The sequence below is a fragment of the Vigna unguiculata genome, chromosome 8 (genome assembly GCF_004118075.2).
Source record: "Vigna unguiculata cultivar IT97K-499-35 chromosome 8, ASM411807v1, whole genome shotgun sequence".
In the NCBI taxonomy this organism is placed as follows: domain Eukaryota; kingdom Viridiplantae; phylum Streptophyta; class Magnoliopsida; order Fabales; family Fabaceae; genus Vigna; species Vigna unguiculata.
The window spans coordinates 33,235,892-33,254,288 of NC_040286.1; the positions used below are offsets into that span (position 1 = coordinate 33,235,892).

Here is an 18,397-nt window from a genome sequence, read left to right on the forward strand (position 1 = left end):
AAATTCAGTCAATATTTAGTCTACACGTTAAGTTTTAAGTTATGTAATGATTGATCTGACCTGTTCTTTGTGGAAGAAACAAAAGCAATAGTATCACCACTACCTTTCATCTAACCTTAGTGCTTCAACAACTAACATACACTATGGATTACTTCAACATGATTTTAAGGATGCTCATAAAAAAACGTAAGACCACATCCTACTATGTGCAAAACAATGGCTGTAATTCTATTCATGTTCATTCTCAGTGTTGTTTCACAGAACTTAGTGTACATGATGCCACCTACAGTTGCTCTCTCTTTGAGTTCAGAGAGTGACAAGCTGGCTTTACTTGCTTTGAAGCATGAGCTTACCAATGGAGTCGCCAATGCTCTTCCATCGTGGAATAACTCTTTACATTTCTGTGAGTGGCAGGGTGTTACATGCGGACACCGCCACATGAGAGTCTCTGTCTTGCACTTGGAAAATGAAAACTGGGGTGGCACTCTTGGACCATCTTTGGGAAATCTAAGCTTCCTCACAACCCTCATTCTTTCCAACATCAACTTGCATGGGGAAATTCCCACACAAATTGGTCGACTAAAGAGATTGCAGGTTCTTGACTTGAGCCACAACGGTCTAAATGGTCAGATTCCTGTACACCTTTCTAACTGCACTAAACTTGAGATGATTAACTTGTTGTACAATAAACTCACAGGAAAAGTTCCCTCCTGGTTTGGAAGTGGATCCATGACACGGCTAAATAAGTTGCTTCTTGGTGTCAACGATCTAGTTGGTACTATCCCACCTTCCTTGGGGAATCTATCATCCCTTCAAAATATTTTCCTTGCAAGAAATCATTTGGTGGGAAGTATACCACATGTTTTGGGTCGGTTATCAAATTTAAAAATCGTGAATCTGGCTTTAAATAGTTTGTCAGGAGTAGTCCCTGATTCTCTTTATAATCTTTCTAATATTCAAATTCTTGCTCTCGCGAACAACCAGTTATCAGGTATTCTTCCATCAAAAATGCAACTTGGTTTTCCAAACCTTCAAGCCTTTTTGTTTGGAGCGAACCAGTTCAGTGGAACATTCCCGTCTTCAGTATCCAACATCACCGGATTGCAAGCGTTTGATATCTCCTACAATGGTTTTAGTGGGCCAATTCCTCCCACTTTCGGAAGCTTAAATAAACTTCAAATGCTTAACCTTTGTTACAATAGTTTTGGAAGTGGGAGAGCTCGTGACTTGGATTTCCTTTTGTCATTAACAAATTGTACTCATTTGCGCATACTTCATTTGGATGGAAATGGATTTGGTGGTGCAGTGCCAGGTCTTATCGGCAATTTTTCTACCTATCTGAGTATTCTTACTATGGGGTTGAATCAAATATCTGGAACGATACCTGAAGGAATTTGGCAGCTAATCGGTTTAACCGACATAGACATGGGAGAAAATTATCTACAGGGAACTATTCCGGATTCAATTGGAAGGCTCAAAAATCTAGTAGGACTGGACCTAGAAGAAAACAAATTGTCTGGTAATATTCCTACCGCCATTGGCAATCTCACTATATTGTCTGAACTTTCTCTGCATTCAAATAGTTTTGTTGGTGGCATTCCATTAAGCCTCAAATACTGCACGCGACTGGAGAGATTTAGTGTTTCGACCAACAATTTAAATGGAGATATCCCTAATCAAACATTTGGCAATTTTGAAGGTTTGGTAAAACTCGACTTATCTTACAATTCTTTCACTGGTTCCATCCCTTCAGAGTTTGAAAACTTGAAGCACCTTTCCGTATTATATCTTCAGGTAAACAAATTTTCTGGTGAAATACCTGAAGAGCTTGGCGCTTGTTCCGGGTTAACAAAACTTGTGTTACAGAGTAACTTCTTCCGGGGAAGCATACCTTCGTTTTTGGGCTCTTTAGGATCCCTTGAATTCCTAGACCTTTCGAACAACAACTTCTCATGCACAATCCCTGTTGAACTACAAAAGTTGAGTTATTTGAATACTTTGAACTTGTCTTTTAACCATCTTTATGGTGAGGTTCCCACCGGAGGTGTCTTTAACAATGTTACAGCAATTTCACTCATTGGAAATAAGGATCTGTGTGGAGGGATACCTCAACTGAAGCTTCCTGCATGTTCTAAGTTGCCCTCAAACAAACACAAGTGGTCTTTCAGAAAGAAACCCATCCTTATCATTGCAATTGTCGTTGGAGTGGGTTTGATAACTTCAACACTGTTTATCAGCATCTATCTGATCAGGAAAAGTCCCAAAACACAATCGACTTCTTGGTCTCCTGAAAAAAAGTACGTAAAGGTTTCTTATGGAGATCTGCATAAAGCAACCGATGGATTTTCTTCATCCAATTTGGTAGGTTCTGGAAGCTTTGGTTCTGTATATAGTGGATATCTTCTCCCTTTCAAAACACCCGTTGCTGTGAAGGTATTGAATCTTGAAAAGTGTGGAGCGTCAAAAAGTTTCGTAGCTGAGTGCAAGGTTGTAGGAATGATAATGCATCGGAATCTTGTCAACATCTTGACTTGTTGTTCAAGTATTGATTATAACGGTAAAGATTTCAAGGCTATAGTTTTTGAATTCATGCCTAATGGCAGTCTAGAAAGTTTGCTGTACGACAACGTTGAGCCCGATACTAGAAGTTTCAGTGTCAACCTTGATCTTGTGGTAAATATTGCTCTTGATGTTGCTAATGCATTGGATTATCTTCATCATGGTTCTTCGCAAGCTGTGGTTCACTGTGATATTAAGCCAAGCAACGTTCTTCTTGATGATGCCATTGTTGCTCACTTGGGAGATTTTGGGTTAGCAAGGCTCCTTCATGTGGCGACGGGACATTCCAGCAGAGATGAGGTTAGTTCGTCTGCAATTAGAGGAACCATTGGATATGTTCCACCAGGTAAAGTGCTTCTCTATCCTTTAAAATGGCTACCTATGCTTTTTAAATTACCCAGAGTCAACATCAGCATATATGTATTTAATTTGTTGTGATAAAAAATGATGGTGGAAACAGAATACGGAGCAGGGCGTGGAGTATCAACTAAAGGAGATATGTACAGTTACGGAATTGTTGTGCTGGAGATGGTGACAGGAAGGAAACCAACAGATGCAATGTTTGGTGAGGGTTTAAGCCTACACAAATTCTGCCAAATGGCAATTCCAGAAGGAATGAGTGAGATAGCAGATTCACGTTTGGTTGCGGCAACTGGTGAAGAAGGAAGAAGGATGATGGAAAGCAAAATTAGGGAGTGTTTGGTGGGCTTAGCTAGGATTGGAGTTGGATGTTCTGCAGAATTACCTTCTGAGCGAATGGACATAAAAGATGTGGTACTGGAGATGCACTCAATCAAACAGAGGCTCTGTCACTAAGTAACTAGTTAGAATTTTTCAAGTCTTACCTCCGTCATTAGTATGTTTTCTTTCACATGTTAATGTTCTTTCAACTTCTTCAGTTTCTAAGTTTCTACTTAGTGGTGTAATTTGCTACTCAATAATGAAAAAGGCTTTGAAAAAGAACAAATATTTTTATATGTGTTTCCTAAAAGCCAAACATCTATGTTTTCAAATTTATCCTAATAAAATGCATTATATTTGAATTGAATTGTTTGTAATTAAATTCCTTTCATTTTCTAAATAACTTGTTTGAATAAAGAAATTAGAATACCTTATCTTTCAATTTTTTGTTTGGATTAAACAATTAAATTTCATGTGAGATAAAATTTCATTTGAACAATATTTATTTTAGGCTTAATTATGTTTTGAGTTCATGATAAATTTGGAAACATGCTCAACAATCCAGATGAGTCAGGCCGACCCGACTACCCAAACATGTTGGACCGGTCGGGAAACCTAGACGGATTAGACCGACCCGATGATATAGACGTGTCCGATAAGCTCAACAATCCATATGGACCGGTTTGCCTGTCAAGTTTGTCAATATACTATATCATAAAAAATTAATAAAAAATATTAAAAAGAAATAAACATGATTGAATATATATCTTAGAAATGATTAGATATTGACAAATAAATATATATATATATATATATATATATAATTAAGTACACGATAAAATAGAAAGTACCTTTAAGATCCGATAAATATTAATAAATATTTTCATATATTAAACTAGTTAAACCTTTAATAGCTATATTTACGTTCGATTATAATAATTATGATTCAACGATCTGCATCCAGAAAATATGATTAACGAGTATGATATCTCTTCAAGAGAATATATCCTATAAATATTCACCTTAGTAAATTAATTTTATGGGAATGAATTTAACTTAAAATCTATTATGTTAATGAAAGGTGTAACTTGAAAAGTAGTGAATGTGACTTTCAATTTTGTATTGTATGACAAAAAAATTTTGATTCCTTATTCCTTACCAAAAAAATTTGATCCCAATAATAGTTTGCTAAATGAATCTTTACTATAGATAAAATACTTTGTTCAGGGAAAAGTTATATCCAATATCATGAATATTGCACGTATTCCTTTTCAATCATATTTAAAATTTGACTAAGATAAACTCTGAAATTGCTGTGCTTTTTTTAGTTTTTTATATTTAGTAAATAATTACAGTTATCATTCACGTGAGAATATTATATTATATCTATGAAATTCACATTTAACCATTTTCAGTGTAATTTTTCAATAATTGAAGTTTTTCTTTTTAGGTTATATTTGAGTCCAAGGCCCACTGCCTCCATTCCCCACGCACTGCCATATTAGTTGGCCCTTCCCATAAGGCAGGGCAAGGCCAATATGAATGACAAAGATTGATACAATACTTTTCAACATACAATAAATGCATATGTTACATTAACAGGAATGAATGCACCAAAGAAATTTTGGTGTTCTCACTGTGACAGACCCACTTACATACAAACTTTTGACTCTTGTTCCAAATTAAAATATCTATTTATTTTCAATTACACCTTTCAATGCGTCTTTTAATTATGTATAACTTAGCTACCTTGAATTTACTTACATGGCATCTTAAGAACAATACTGGAATTGAATTTACTTGAGAAATTCGATACCAGCAATTTCAATAGTCAAAGTGAAGTTGACTCATTTACTATTAAGTCTACACGTTAAGTTATGTAATAACTGATTTGACCCATTCTTTTGGAAGTATACCCAGTAATATAAGAAAGCGCGTCCATCTTTTGGAAGAAACAAAAGCAATATTACGACCAGGACCTTTAATCTAACCGTTGAAAGTGCTTCAACATCCAACATACACTATGGATTACTTAAACATGATTTTAAGGATGCCGATTAAAAAACACGTAAGACCACATCGTACTTTGTGCAAAACAATGACTGTAATTCTATTAATGTTTCTTCTCAGTGTTGTTTCACAGAGCTTAGTGTACATGATGCCACCTACAGTTGCTCTCTCTTTGAGTTCAGAGAGTGACAAGCTGGCTTTACTTGCTTTGAAGCATAAGCTTACCAATGGAGTCGCCAATGCTCTTCCATCATGGAACAACTCTCTGCATTTCTGTGAGTGGCAGGGTGTTACATGCGGACATCGCCATATGAGAGTCTCTGTCTTGCACTTGCAAAATCAAAACTGGGGTGGCACTCTTGGACCATCTTTGGGAAATCTAACCTTCCTCACAACCCTCATTCTTTCCAACATCAACTTGCATGGGGAAATTCCCACACAAATTGGTCGACTAAAGAGTTTGCAGCTTCTTGACTTGAGCCACAACAGTCTAAATGGTCAGATTCCTGTGCACCTTTCTAACTGCTCTAAACTTGAGGTCATTAACTTGTTGTACAATAAACTCACTGGAAAAGTTCCCTCATGGTTTGGAAGTGGATCCATGACACGACTAAATAAGTTGCTTCTTGGTGCCAATGATCTAGTTGGTACTATCCCAGCTTACTTGGGGAATCTTTCATCCCTCCAAAATATCACAGTTGCGAGAAACCATTTGGTGGGAAATATACCAGATGTTTTGGGTCGGTTATCAAATTTGAAAGAGCTGAATCTTGGTTTAAATAATTTGTCGGGAGTAGTGCCTGATTCTCTTTATAACCTTTCCAATATTCAAACTTTTGTTCTCGGGGTAAACCGGTTATCTGGTACTCTTTCATCAAAAATGCAACTTGCTTTTCCAAACCTTAGAGCATTCTTTGTTGGAGATAATCAGTTGAATGGAGCTTTCCCGTCTTCAATATCCAACATCACCGGATTGCAAAGGTTTGATATCTCCTTAAATGGTTTTAGTGGGCCAATTCCTCCCACTTTGGGAAGCTTAAACAAACTCGAGACGTTTAGCATTTTTGATAATAGATTTGGAAGTGGGAGCGCTCAAGATTTAGATTTCCTTTCCTCTTTAACCAATTGTACTCGATTGAAGATACTTCTTTTGGGTTGGAATGAATTTTGCGGTGTGTTGCCGGATCTTATTGGCAATTTTTCTACCAATCTCACTTCGCTCAGTATGGAGTGTAATCAAATAACTGGAACGATACCTGAACGAATTGGACAGCTAATCGGTTTAACTAACTTCGTCGTGATTAATAATTATCTTGAGGGAAGCATTCCAGATTCAATTGGAAAGCTTAAAAATCTAGTAAGATTGGCCCTGCAAGAAAACAAACTGTCTGGTCATATTCCTACCGCCATTGGCAATCTTACTATGTTGTCTGAATTTTATCTGCACACCAATAAATTCCAAGGAAGCATTCCATTAAGCCTCAAACACTGCACACGCATGCAGTCATTTGGTGTTTCCACCAACAACTTGAGTGGAGATATCCCTGATCAAATATTTGGCAATCTAGAAGGTTTGATAAATCTTGACTTATCAAACAACTCTTTCACTGGTTCCATCCCTTTAGAATTTGGAAACTTGAAGCACCTTTCCGTATTATATCTACACGAAAACAAGTTGTCTGGTGAAATTCCCCCAGAACTTGGAGCTTGTTCGGCCTTAACAGAACTCATGCTGCAGGGAAACTTCTTCCCGGGAAGCATACCTTCGTTCTTGGGCTCTTTAGGATCCTTGGAAATCCTAGACCTTTCTAACAACAACTTCTCAAGCACAATCCCTGTTGAACTACAAAATCTGACTTTTTTGCATGCTTTGAACTTGTCTTTTAACCATCTTTATGGTGAGGTTCCCATAGGAGGCGTCTTTAATAATGTTACTGCAATTTCACTCATTGGAAATAAGGATCTCTGTGGGGGAATACCTCAACTGAAGCTCCCTGCATGCTCTAGGACTCTCTCAAAGAAACACAACTGGTCTTTTCGAAACAAACTCATCCTCATCATTGTAATTGGAGTTGGAGGGGTTTTGATGAGTTCCATAATATCTATCACCATCTATTATTTCAGGAAAAAGCCCAAATTACTTTGTCCGTCACGGTCTCTGCAAAATATGCATTTGAAGGTTTCTTATGAAGAGCTGCATGAAGCAACCGATGGATTTTCTTCATCCAATTTAGTAGGTGCTGGAAGCTTTGGCTCTGTGTACCGAGGATCTCTTCTCCATTTTGAAAAATCTATTGCTGTGAAGGTGTTGAACCTTGAAGCTAGGGGGGCGTCAAAGAGTTTTACATCCGAATGCAAGGCTCTAGAAAAGATCAAGCACCGGAATGTACTTAAGATCCTAACTTATTTCTCAGGTGTTGATTATAACGGAGATGATTTCAAGGCTATAGTTTTTGAGTTCATGCTTAACGGGAGTGTAGAAAGTTTGCTGCACAGCGACGAAAAGCTCAATTCTATAAATCTCAATCCCAACCTTCAACTCAGGCTAAATATTGCTCTAGATGTTGCTAATGCATTGGATCATCTTCACCATGGTTCCGAGAAAACAATAATTCACTGTGATATTAAGCCAAGCAACGTTCTTCTTGATGATGACGCTGTTGCCCACTTAGGAGATTTTGGGTTAGCAAGGCTCCTCAATATGTTCACGGGACATGCAAGCAGAGATCAGGTTAGTTCGTCAGCAGCAATCAAAGGAACCATTGGATATGTTCCCCCAGGTAGTGTTTTCTATCCTTCAAATGTTTTTGAATATCCCCTTGTTGCAATAACAGCAAAAGAAATCTAGATATGATCATGTTGGTGATGGTTTATTATTTATTTATAATGAACAATACGTGGTTGTGCTTGACATATCCTTCATTTGTATCTACGTTGTTGTTGTTGTTGTTGTTGGAATGGAACAGAGTACGGGGCAGGTGGTCGAGTATCAGAAAAAGGTGATATTTACAGTTATGGAATTCTTGTGTTGGAGATGCTGACGGGGAAGAGACCAACGGATGAGATGTTTGGTGAGGGTTTAAGCCTACACAAATTCTGTCAGATGGCAATTCCTGAAAGAATTCTTGAGATAGTGGATTCACGTTTGCTTCTGCCATTTGGGGTCATGGAAACCAACATCAGAGAGTGTTTCGCTTCTTTTGCTAGGATTGGAGTTGCATGTTCTGCAGAATTGCCCGTTCAACGGTTGGCCATAAAAGATGCGATAATGGAGTTGAATGCAATCAAACACAAGTTGTCTTACTAGGAACCATTTTTTTGGGAAAAGATTTAACAGGGTTTGTCGGTAAACTAGGTAAGTTACACATTCATGTCTCTTTATTTTCGCATGCTACTGTCCCATCCTGTGTAATAGTGTACTAAAAATGGGAATGAGTTAAATTGGTTCAACCTACAAATGGAAGTTAGGTTCAACCTACAAATTTAGGTCAATGTTTGATTATGAATTCATTTTCGGAGGAAAGAGACATATGGTTTTGGTTTTGGGTAATGTAATTTTTTTGTTTTAATTAGTATATATCACGTTAGTATCACTTATATCATAGTTTTACTTACCGAGAAGTTATTTTAATACTTTTGGAAATACATATGCATATGATTAATAATAAAATATATTTGAAGAAGTTGTGATTAATGGCAGGTTTTCTTACCCTCGTGGTTAAAGAATAATTTATGAACAAAGCAAGTAAAGAATAATTAAAAGAGTGATGAAGAATAACAAGGAACTGCATTGCTTGAGTTGTTACGAAAAATCACTGAGTCTAACAGATATCGAACTTTATACGTCCTAACGCTTTTAGAAATTACGAGATTCTCTCTTGCAGTTTCAATTCTAGCGAAGTGCAAGAAAGAAAGAAAGAAAGAAAGAAGAAAGATAGAAAGAAACTACTCTGCATGCAAAATCAACGGAAAAGATTCATCTTCTTCTTCATTCTGGCTTTAATCTTCATCTTCTTTTCATATTCCGATGCAATTCGAAGATATTCGTAATCCCGAGGCTTCTTTTTCAACCACCGAAACATCTGAACAAAAGAAACAAAAGAACTCAAGTCTTGTTTGATGGGAAACATTAATATTGTTACAGTTGATGATGCAGAATTGAAGAAGAAAACTTACGGAATAGGAAAAATATGATCCAGGTGGAATCCGAATATACTGGTTTTGTTTTGTGGAAGTGGAAGCTTCGTTCCGTGAAGCGTAGGGATCCCAACTCCAAGGAGTAAGAAAAGAAGTATCTTTCTGAAGAAACGACGTTAGTGTCGAATAACATATATTTTCCTCCATAGCATTCATAGAAGAATATTGTTCTTCCATTCTCGGGAGTTTCGCTTTCTTGCTCCTTAACGCTACTTCACTGCTCATTCATATGGGACTATCTTCAGAATAGGTAGTGTAAATATTAGTTAGGTTTAATCTCACACTTTTCATCTTTTATCCTGTTTTTACGATTTATTTTAATCTTTTAAGAGATTATTTTAGACTTACATATGTTAAATTTAACGAATTTTATTTTTCAAATGTTAATATTTTCATTTTGGAACACGATATTTAATCATTTTTAGATTGAATCAAGGCTTAAAATTTATTACAAAATATATATATATATATCTATAACAATATATAAAGGGGATTCCCCTTTTTGTGTCCACATTTCAAAATACCAATTTTACCCTTTAAATATAATAATTTATTAATTTTTTTAAAATTGACCGTTACTTTTAGAAGTTTTTTATAAATTCGGCTATCTCTGTTTTTCTCTTCTTCTTTATTTATCAATGATTATTCTTTCATTTGTTCTTATATATTTCACTTTATTTTTAATAAATATAATTTTAGTTTATATAACAACTTAATAATATTACAATATTATCATCTACTAATATAATATCACGCATATTTAAAAAAATGCATACACACAGGCGCGAAGCCTTCGCGCCTGTGTTTATGCTAGTATATATATATATATATATATATATATATATATATATATATATATATATATATATATATATATATATATATATATATATATATATATATATATATATATATATATATATATATATATATATATATACACACGTGTATGTGTGTGTGTTTTACTTTTTATATATACTTAAAATCATTTTAAATATTTTAATTTTATTTGTAATGGTTATAGTTAATGTAGAGATGAAAAAAATTTAAAAGTTGACAAATAAATTAAAAAAAAGTTGGATTGATTGAGGAATTTATGAGAAAAATTATATTTATATGAGATACCAACTAAAATGAAACAGAAAACCAGAACCAAAATAAAATGCGTGTTGGGAAACACGTGGAACGAAAAAATAGGTCTTTTTCGAAAATATTGAGCAAGCAGACCAACATTCTAACTTGGGAGGGCCAATGATAATAAATATTAAATTTCATACAAAATATTTATAAGTATATGTATTAAAATTATTTTCGAATATTCAAAAAATATATTTATATAAAATATGACATATAATTTTTAAAGACCTAAAATTTAAGCTATTAATTTATTAGTTTTACCTTTTCACAAAGAATAATCTTGAACTCGGTTAATATTGGAATATACATAAACTATAAATTTTTATGAAAAAATTCCCATTAGTTGTGTATAGAAAAAACTACTGATCTTTTATGTTTTTCTCATCACTTCAAAATGCACTCAACGAAACCTTTTAGGTTGCAAGGTTATATTGTATTACGCATGGTGAAAATAGAGTGGGAGGAACAAGCCTGAGTTTCCAACTCAAGAAGACTCCATGTACTTAACAGTGCCATCTGCAAGTTCCACATCGTTCAGAAAATTAGAAAAACTAGTATTTATATATCGTCTGACAGACATGTCAGTTCGCCGAGCTGAGTAACGTCAGCCTACAACCCAAGTGGGGGCACTCAGGTGATTGAACAAGGCTTTAGCTTGCTGAGCTGATCTGATCTGGTGGTTGCTTTGTGCTGGCTTGTCTGCTCCAAGTTGAGAGTTGAGCCATGGTATCTTTGCGAAGGCATTGGTTTCCTGGTTCCTAGACAGGAGGGCACCGCGTTAGGCTGGCTTCACAGAGCAGCGACTACCTCTGGTTCTTGATAGTGGAGGGATTACAGGCTGCTGCACCCCCATGTCATCTAAGCTTGGTGAGCTCATGTCTCTTGAACTATCACCTTTTATTTTCTCAATCTCTATTTAAATGCAATCTGAGTGCGAAAACAAAAATATTGTCTTTTTGCTCTAACTCCTTTTTTACCCACCAAACATTGGTTTATATTATAACACAACCCCACAAGCAAAGTAAGCATGTGTTTCATTTATCTTTTATAACTATATAACAAGTGAGCATGTTTCATTAGTATTTAAAATTGAAACAATAGGTTATAAAAGAAAAATACTACTAAAACGAAAATTTTGTGATATTAAATTATGCTGTCTACAAAGAAAAAAGGTATACATTTCTACGATGACAACTATAAATGGAAAGTCAAGTTTTTTTTTTAAGAAAAATACTAATATTTAAATAAAAATATGAAAAATTGCTCAAATACTCGAGCAAAAAATAAGTAATACTTAAATACTATCATTATTAAGGATGTTTGTTTAATTAAAATAATAACCCTAATACATATGTGGGAGGCGTATAATGATTTTTTATAATCAAATCATGCCACTATGTTACTGAATACCCCACTCAACAAGAGAATAACTCTTTAATAGTTTATCTCTTGGACAATTATTTTCAAATAAAATTTACTAATCTATTAAATTAAAAGTTTTATTATGTGAATCAACTAACAAGTTTTTACAAAATTCTAAAACTACTTAATATTGATTAAATAAAATCATATTTTCGTATAAAAAATAGGTTACAACCAGAGATGTGAGCCGTAAATATAAAAAAGTGCAAAATCACATGTTGCTAGCATTTCTCAAAAAATACAATGCCACACACAGGGTTTCTAGAGTTTTGGCGTGATATAACACCACTTAAAAAAAATGAGTATTACAATTTCAGCGTATAGGTGATCTATCTAAATTACAAATAGCTTCCACTTCCGGTAACTTTACATGAATTGAAGCATGGTTAGCTCCATATAAAAATCCAATATGGCTGAAACTCAGGATAGGAATGGTTGAAGCATTAAAGAGTAGGTAAGAGGATTCCTTTTTACCTACCCCGCACACTGGCAGGAGATTGACCACTTCTTTCACTGCCAATATCATCGTCTATTTCACTAATATCTAAGCAAAGCCCATTTGGGTTTACACTCACTTCAGAACTAGCATTACTGCTAGTGGCATGAGGAGAGCCAGAGATACTAACAGTGCGGCTACGCTGAGGACCAGACCTCACACTATACATTGAAGATGCTGGAATGTTCGTCATCAATGATGACCGTAAATTGCCTGGAACCCTTCGCCTTATATCCTGTTCCAAGAGAAACCAAATGTTATTAGGAGGAAAAAACTCAATTTCATCACTTCCGATTAATTTCATTATTAATAATAGGTATGAAATGAAATGTAGGCCCTTAATGACAAACTCTCAAATATCTAAATAACGTCTAGACATAATGCATCCGCAAAGGGATGCCAAGAACTAATGTAGAAAATGTGCAGAAGATGCATACCATATGCCTTATTGCCATATCCAAGGATTTCTTCGAGAGTGACCTTCCAAAACCAGAGGTATCCGGTGATGAAGATGATTTGCCAGAAAGATTATGGGAAGAGTTCCTGTCATCCAGCCTTGGTGGTGCCAATTTCCGCATATTTACTACCCTCTCAACCATTTTGGTGCCCATTACAACAGGACTGACATTGTCATTTGCTCTGGAGTACCCACGATTAACTGCCGGCATAGAGCTTCCAGTTGGATGAGAAATGCCGTTGGAGGAACGTCCTCTGGACGGAGAGCACGATTGCCGCCTTGGTCTACCAATAGAAGGAGGCTCAACAGAAGCGGATCGTGAACTGGGTGCTCCAGGCCTACCCCTAGTTGTTGAGAGTGCCCTTTCTGGAAGCGTTGTCCTCAAATTGGGTGGCGCATCAAGTGAAAAACCAGGCATATCAGATGGCTTCCATGGTCTTGGGCTTGACTTCACAGTTGGTGAAGTACCAGGTGATGTTATTGGCTGCCTCACAGGAGCCGACTTGGAGATAGAAGAAGTTTTTACAGACGGAGAAGATACAGTGGGTACATTAGACGGTGTTGTTGGCCGCCTAGTTGGGGTTGATGCCCTTGAAGTAGGCCTCGATGCAGGTAAGGTAGTTCTGGTTGTTGGTGTTGAAGATCTTGTAGTAGATCTTGACAAAGGTGTAGAGGATCTAGATGGAATTGTGGTTTTAGCAGCAGGTACTGTAGAAGTTTTAGCAACAGAAACTGCAGCCTTAGCAGCAGAAACCATGGGCTTGGCTGAGGAAACTGAGGTCTTGGTGGTTGCTACCATTGCCCTAGTTGATGGCATGGTTGTCCGAGAAGTGGGTGTCGAAGGTCTAGATGATTTTGAAACTGTGGTCAATGTAGGTCGTCCAGTAGGAGTTACAGATCTAGCTCCCAGATTCCCTGATGATGAGGACCTCCTAGTTCCCCCAACTGAAGAACTCAACCCCGGGGAAGAGGCTGGTTGTTTAGATACTAAGTTGCTTCTTCCAGCTAGTTCTGACAAGCTTCCTGATGATGAGGGCCTTCTAAGTCCACCACCTGAAGAGGTCAACCCAGGGGAGGAGGCTGGTTGTTTAGATACAAAGTTGCTCCTTCCAGTATGTTCTGACGGAGGATTTGACAACTACAATAACAACAAAACAAATACAAGAAAAATTATTTTCTGACCATTAGCATGAAAAAAAACAACAAAATCATACTACTATGAACCATATGTTAAACCACACATCATGGATTACTTTGGACTTGGAACTAACAAATAGATGCAGAGCATTACACTTCTTTGATTTTATCAATATAAAAAGTATTATCAATTTACTCAGTGGAACCGACAAATCTGCTTTTGAAAGAAAATTATGTACGCAGAAAAGGGAAGGAATCCTCCTAAACAAAGTAACAACAGAAAAACAAACAATGAAAAAGAAAAAATCTAAGTAATAGAGGTTCACTCCTCAATATTAACATATCTAATAGTAGAACCCCCTTCAAAAAAGGCCCTGTGTTTCCTACCAAATAGACTGTGAAGCTTGGACACCTCTTTTGTTTGAAGTGTTGCAATGTAGTACACATTGCAAATTGCCACAGAATTTAGCCTCTTTACTTCTACCTAAATCATTAAAGTCATTCATCAATTTGGTCTAGGGACCAAGGACTAGGACACACCCAACATTCATTAAAAATACCAAATATGGAATGCCATGAAGAAACTGCAAAAGGACAGTGAAAAAGAGAAAGAGAGGATAGTTAAATAAATGATCCTGTTATTAACAAATAAATTAACCAAAGCAAATGTCATGCAAAGTTGGAAAACATTCAAAATAATGAGCACGAAGCTTGTAGTTCAGGGATGTCACCGCTAGAGGGAGCAGTGCATGCCAATTAGCTACTTGTAATCAGGCACCAATAACTGAAATTATGCAATAATTCACAAAATATCCTCACCCATTCCTAAAATCATTTATTTCTGCTTAAGCTCATCAGGAATAATGAATAATAATGATATTGCTAGCAAACGAACTTTCAACAAAACCACGAGTTTACAAGGAAATGTACCATTTTATTTATGAATTAAAACCAGAAGTAAAAGACAAAATCTTCAAATTACCATAAGATGATAAAATGATTGACATAATCCAAAACATTCAATAAAATTACTTACTCTAGTTTTTAATGATGTGGGGCGTAAAGTTGGAGCCCCAAGCTGACTCATAACAGTTTTTGTTGATTCCATCTCCAAAGAAGGAAAAAGGGGAGTCCCAGGTGGGGTTAAAAGCCTGAAAAGGGAAAAAAAATGCTAAGCACCAATCTGAACAATAATCGTTCTGCTCCGGTCGCCAAAAATGCCATGGTGTCTTAAATAATGTAAAACCATGTCTGGATATTAGTGCCTGTTAAGTTATTTATTATTAGGTCATGCTTCAAACACACAGAGCATCAACGCAAGAACCTGGTTAAAGTCAGCAATTTAAGATTTGGATGCATGATAAGAATGAGGTTAATAATAAAAATAGCAACAGTGACACAGTCCTACTAATAATTTATGATTGAAAAAGAATTATCATAAAGAAATATCAAAGAAAGGAACTACAAAGATACATTAATTGTTAAGTTGTATTAATTGCCAAATTGATTACAAGGCTTTTTGCAGTCGTCCAAATTGCTGAATGCAGATGGAGCTGTGATTTCTAACAATTTCGCTTTTTTTAAGCAGGGGAACAAGAGCAACTAGCCATCAGTTATCCAATAAATTAATTAGTCATTATCTTCTAGACTTCTCTGTTGCGGAAAAAAGAACATGAGACTTTACAAACCTAGTCAGTATCATAATGATGGTATTAAAACAAGGGAAAAGCTATAAAGTGAGCATGTCAATTATGTGAGGTCAGGAAGAAATGTCAAAGACTCTGGTCACAGATACCAAATTATCAAAACAGTTGACGTTGTTTTTTATGCTCTCCTAAAATTTTACCAAAGGTTTATTTAGATATTTGGAAAGGGAGCGGGTGAATTAACAAATGCTTGTGAGAAAACATAATCAAGTAAGGGCCTTCATATTTACCATAATAAAACGTGATTATGTAATTTGAGACAAAGCTTAGTCCACCATAAAAATGCAATTATAATCTCATATGTCTAACTCACAGCTCATTCTAGACAGTTTTTCCCCACAAATTTAACTTAATTGTCCATTTCATATTAGTAATAGCAAAGGATAGTTATTGCTTCAAAGTTGAAGTGATATTCATTACAATTGCTTCCTCTGCGGGATTTACATTGTAGAGCAGATTAATTGCTCCATATCTAGAGCTGATATCAAGTACAAAGAGTGGTTAACTTATTATTTTTCACAAGAATATCCAGAAACCACACTGTACAAGTTTTATCCAACAAAAAGAAGGAAGAAAAACAAACTACTAAAATGGCATAGTTGCACTGAACACAGTAGACACAAAGGCTAAGAATAAAAAATAAAAAAAGCAGTTAGAAAGAAAAACAGAATATACCAGTCATAATCATTCTTATCATTGTCCGAATTGAGAAAATCATCAGCACCAGTCTTTCGTACCAGCGCCGCCATGGAAGACGGAACGTGAAACAAGGGAGAATTGTCTGGATTTGAGCCTGAAACACGAAACACATAGCGAGTGAAAAAGGGAAACACAACATGTCAAACCGTGCAAAGGACACAACCATTCCGCAGTTGTTGGAGCTAAAATTAACAAAACGATATCACAAAAAAAAAAAAAGTGTTGTCGACGGTGTTCATACCCAACGCGGCTGCGCCGTCAAAATCCTCCGCGGCGCGAAGCATGAGATCGCCACGCTCCGCCTTCTCGCGGCTCCTCATTTCCAGGAACAACGCGAGCTCCTCGTCCCTCTCCTTGGCGCGCACAGAGGACCTGAGAGCCCCCAATTGCTGTTGCCTGAGCTTGAAGGCGTCTTGCATTTTGGACTCCGGCGCTATGAAGCTCCGATTCATCTCAGAAACGGCAACGACGATTAGGGATCGATGGAGCGAAGAGGAGAAAGAAGAAGAAAAGCCCCAAACAAGAGAAGAACCTAACTGAGTTCCCCCATTCACCTCAACAACCGCGCACCAACCGAACGCACCCTCGTGAACCAAAAATAGAAATGAAATTAAAATTTTAAAAAAGGTAAATTAAATAAAACGAGCTTCTGTTGGAAACAGTTGCGGAAAAAACAAAGTGCCGCGGCGTTGGGTTAGGTGGAACGCAAAGGCATGGAGAGTGGAGTGAAGAAAAGAAAAGAAAAGAGTGAGAGCATTGGGGTTCCAGAAACTTCGATTGAGAGTGATGGTGAAGAGAAGGGAGTGGCATTAAAGGTAATAAAAGGCAAGTTTGAAGATGGAGGGAGAGAAAAAACAGATGCTGCTTCTGCTTCTGCTTCTGCTTCTGCTTCTTCTTCTGTTTCTTTTTAATTTCTATCACTTAAAGCCTACGTTACACGGTTGATGGATTGGATGAGTTGGGTGAGTAATCACCGTTATACCCTCTTTTTTATTATAATATGTTCCTCTTTTCCATTCTTTTGCCAACGGTGACTTCACAACTATGCACTCATCATTCATGCGATCCCCACATCCCAAACTTCTTCTCTCTCGCGGGACAAAATTTTAGGTATTAATTAAATTACATTAACTGTAACCAAAATGATTTGCCGTTTCCAAAAAGAAGTTTCTTGTTACCATATAAATTTGAGGCGTACGTTGTATGTGTATAAGATGCTTATTCCACTCTGACACCGAACAATCTTTTTGCATTTACTACTCCCTTGTGGTTAACGTCTTCAGTTGGTAACTTTTTTCTGTTAAAGCAAGAAAAGAAAAAACGCACAAAGGTGAAGTCTACGATGAGAAAAAGAGTACAGAATTCAATAAATGATGTGAGAAATTTAGGCGCTTCGTTAGTTATTGGTGAGTGCCAGCCAAGCCAACACTTTTCATGACATTGTCATCGGAGCAGTTAATTTGGATAACAAAAACATGCGATGCATTTAAGCAACTACTTTTTCTCCATTGATATATCAGAATTTGGTTGATTCGGAAATCTCTCTACTACATGAACACGTTCCTTGTACATTTTACCTTTTGCCAGTGTTTTCCCCCTTATCCATCCAAATTCCATTTCAAGAACAGATATCGGAACGTAGAATAAACCCTTTAAGAAAATATTTCAGACGCAATCAATAACCCTATCGATATTATCAGAACAAATATCAATTAGCCTTTGTTCTTAAACTGTATCCGGTTGGTTGTCTGTTTCATTAAGCATTTGTATGAAAGCTTGTCTGATAAACACTGACTGACATTATTTCAATAAATAAAAGGATAAAATTTATTTGTAAGAATGACATGGATCTCATTCATAAGTTCAACTAAACAAGTTCCACTTTTAATTTGACCA

General features: G+C 36.3%; 3 protein-coding genes across 4 annotated transcripts; 2 read left to right on the forward strand and 1 right to left on the reverse strand.

Moving 5' to 3' along the window:
• Nucleotides 1-169: 169 nt before the first annotated feature.
• Nucleotides 170-3,504, forward strand: LOC114194051 (probable LRR receptor-like serine/threonine-protein kinase At3g47570). The gene is made up of 2 exons (XM_028084089.1): nucleotides 170-2,905; nucleotides 3,020-3,504. Exons 1-2 carry the CDS (start codon nucleotides 205-207, stop codon nucleotides 3,373-3,375), a joined length of 3,057 nt encoding a protein of 1,018 aa, XP_027939890.1. The 5' UTR covers nucleotides 170-204; the 3' UTR covers nucleotides 3,376-3,504.
• Nucleotides 3,505-5,342: 1,838 nt separating this feature from the next.
• LOC114193904 (receptor kinase-like protein Xa21) lies at nucleotides 5,343-9,689 on the forward strand. Of its 2 annotated transcripts, XM_028083889.1 has the most exons (3): nucleotides 5,343-8,030; nucleotides 8,217-8,605; nucleotides 9,135-9,689. In XM_028083889.1, exons 1-2 carry the CDS (start codon nucleotides 5,357-5,359, stop codon nucleotides 8,555-8,557), a joined length of 3,015 nt encoding a protein of 1,004 aa, XP_027939690.1. In that variant the 5' UTR covers nucleotides 5,343-5,356; the 3' UTR covers nucleotides 8,558-8,605; nucleotides 9,135-9,689. The 2 variants fall into 2 exon arrangements, with proteins under 2 accessions (XP_027939690.1, XP_027939689.1); XM_028083888.1 differs by having other exon boundaries at nucleotides 8,217-9,440.
• A 2,511-nt stretch (nucleotides 9,690-12,200) lies between these two features.
• LOC114195354 (mucin-5AC-like) lies at nucleotides 12,201-17,562 on the reverse strand. Its single transcript, XM_028085785.1, has 5 exons — nucleotides 16,743-17,562; nucleotides 16,478-16,595; nucleotides 15,133-15,247; nucleotides 12,940-14,097; nucleotides 12,201-12,737 (listed from the first exon to the last, which is right to left on the reverse strand). Exons 1-5 carry the CDS (start codon nucleotides 16,951-16,953, stop codon nucleotides 12,477-12,479), a joined length of 1,863 nt encoding a protein of 620 aa, XP_027941586.1. The 5' UTR covers nucleotides 16,954-17,562; the 3' UTR covers nucleotides 12,201-12,476.
• Nucleotides 17,563-18,397: the final 835 nt, after the last annotated feature.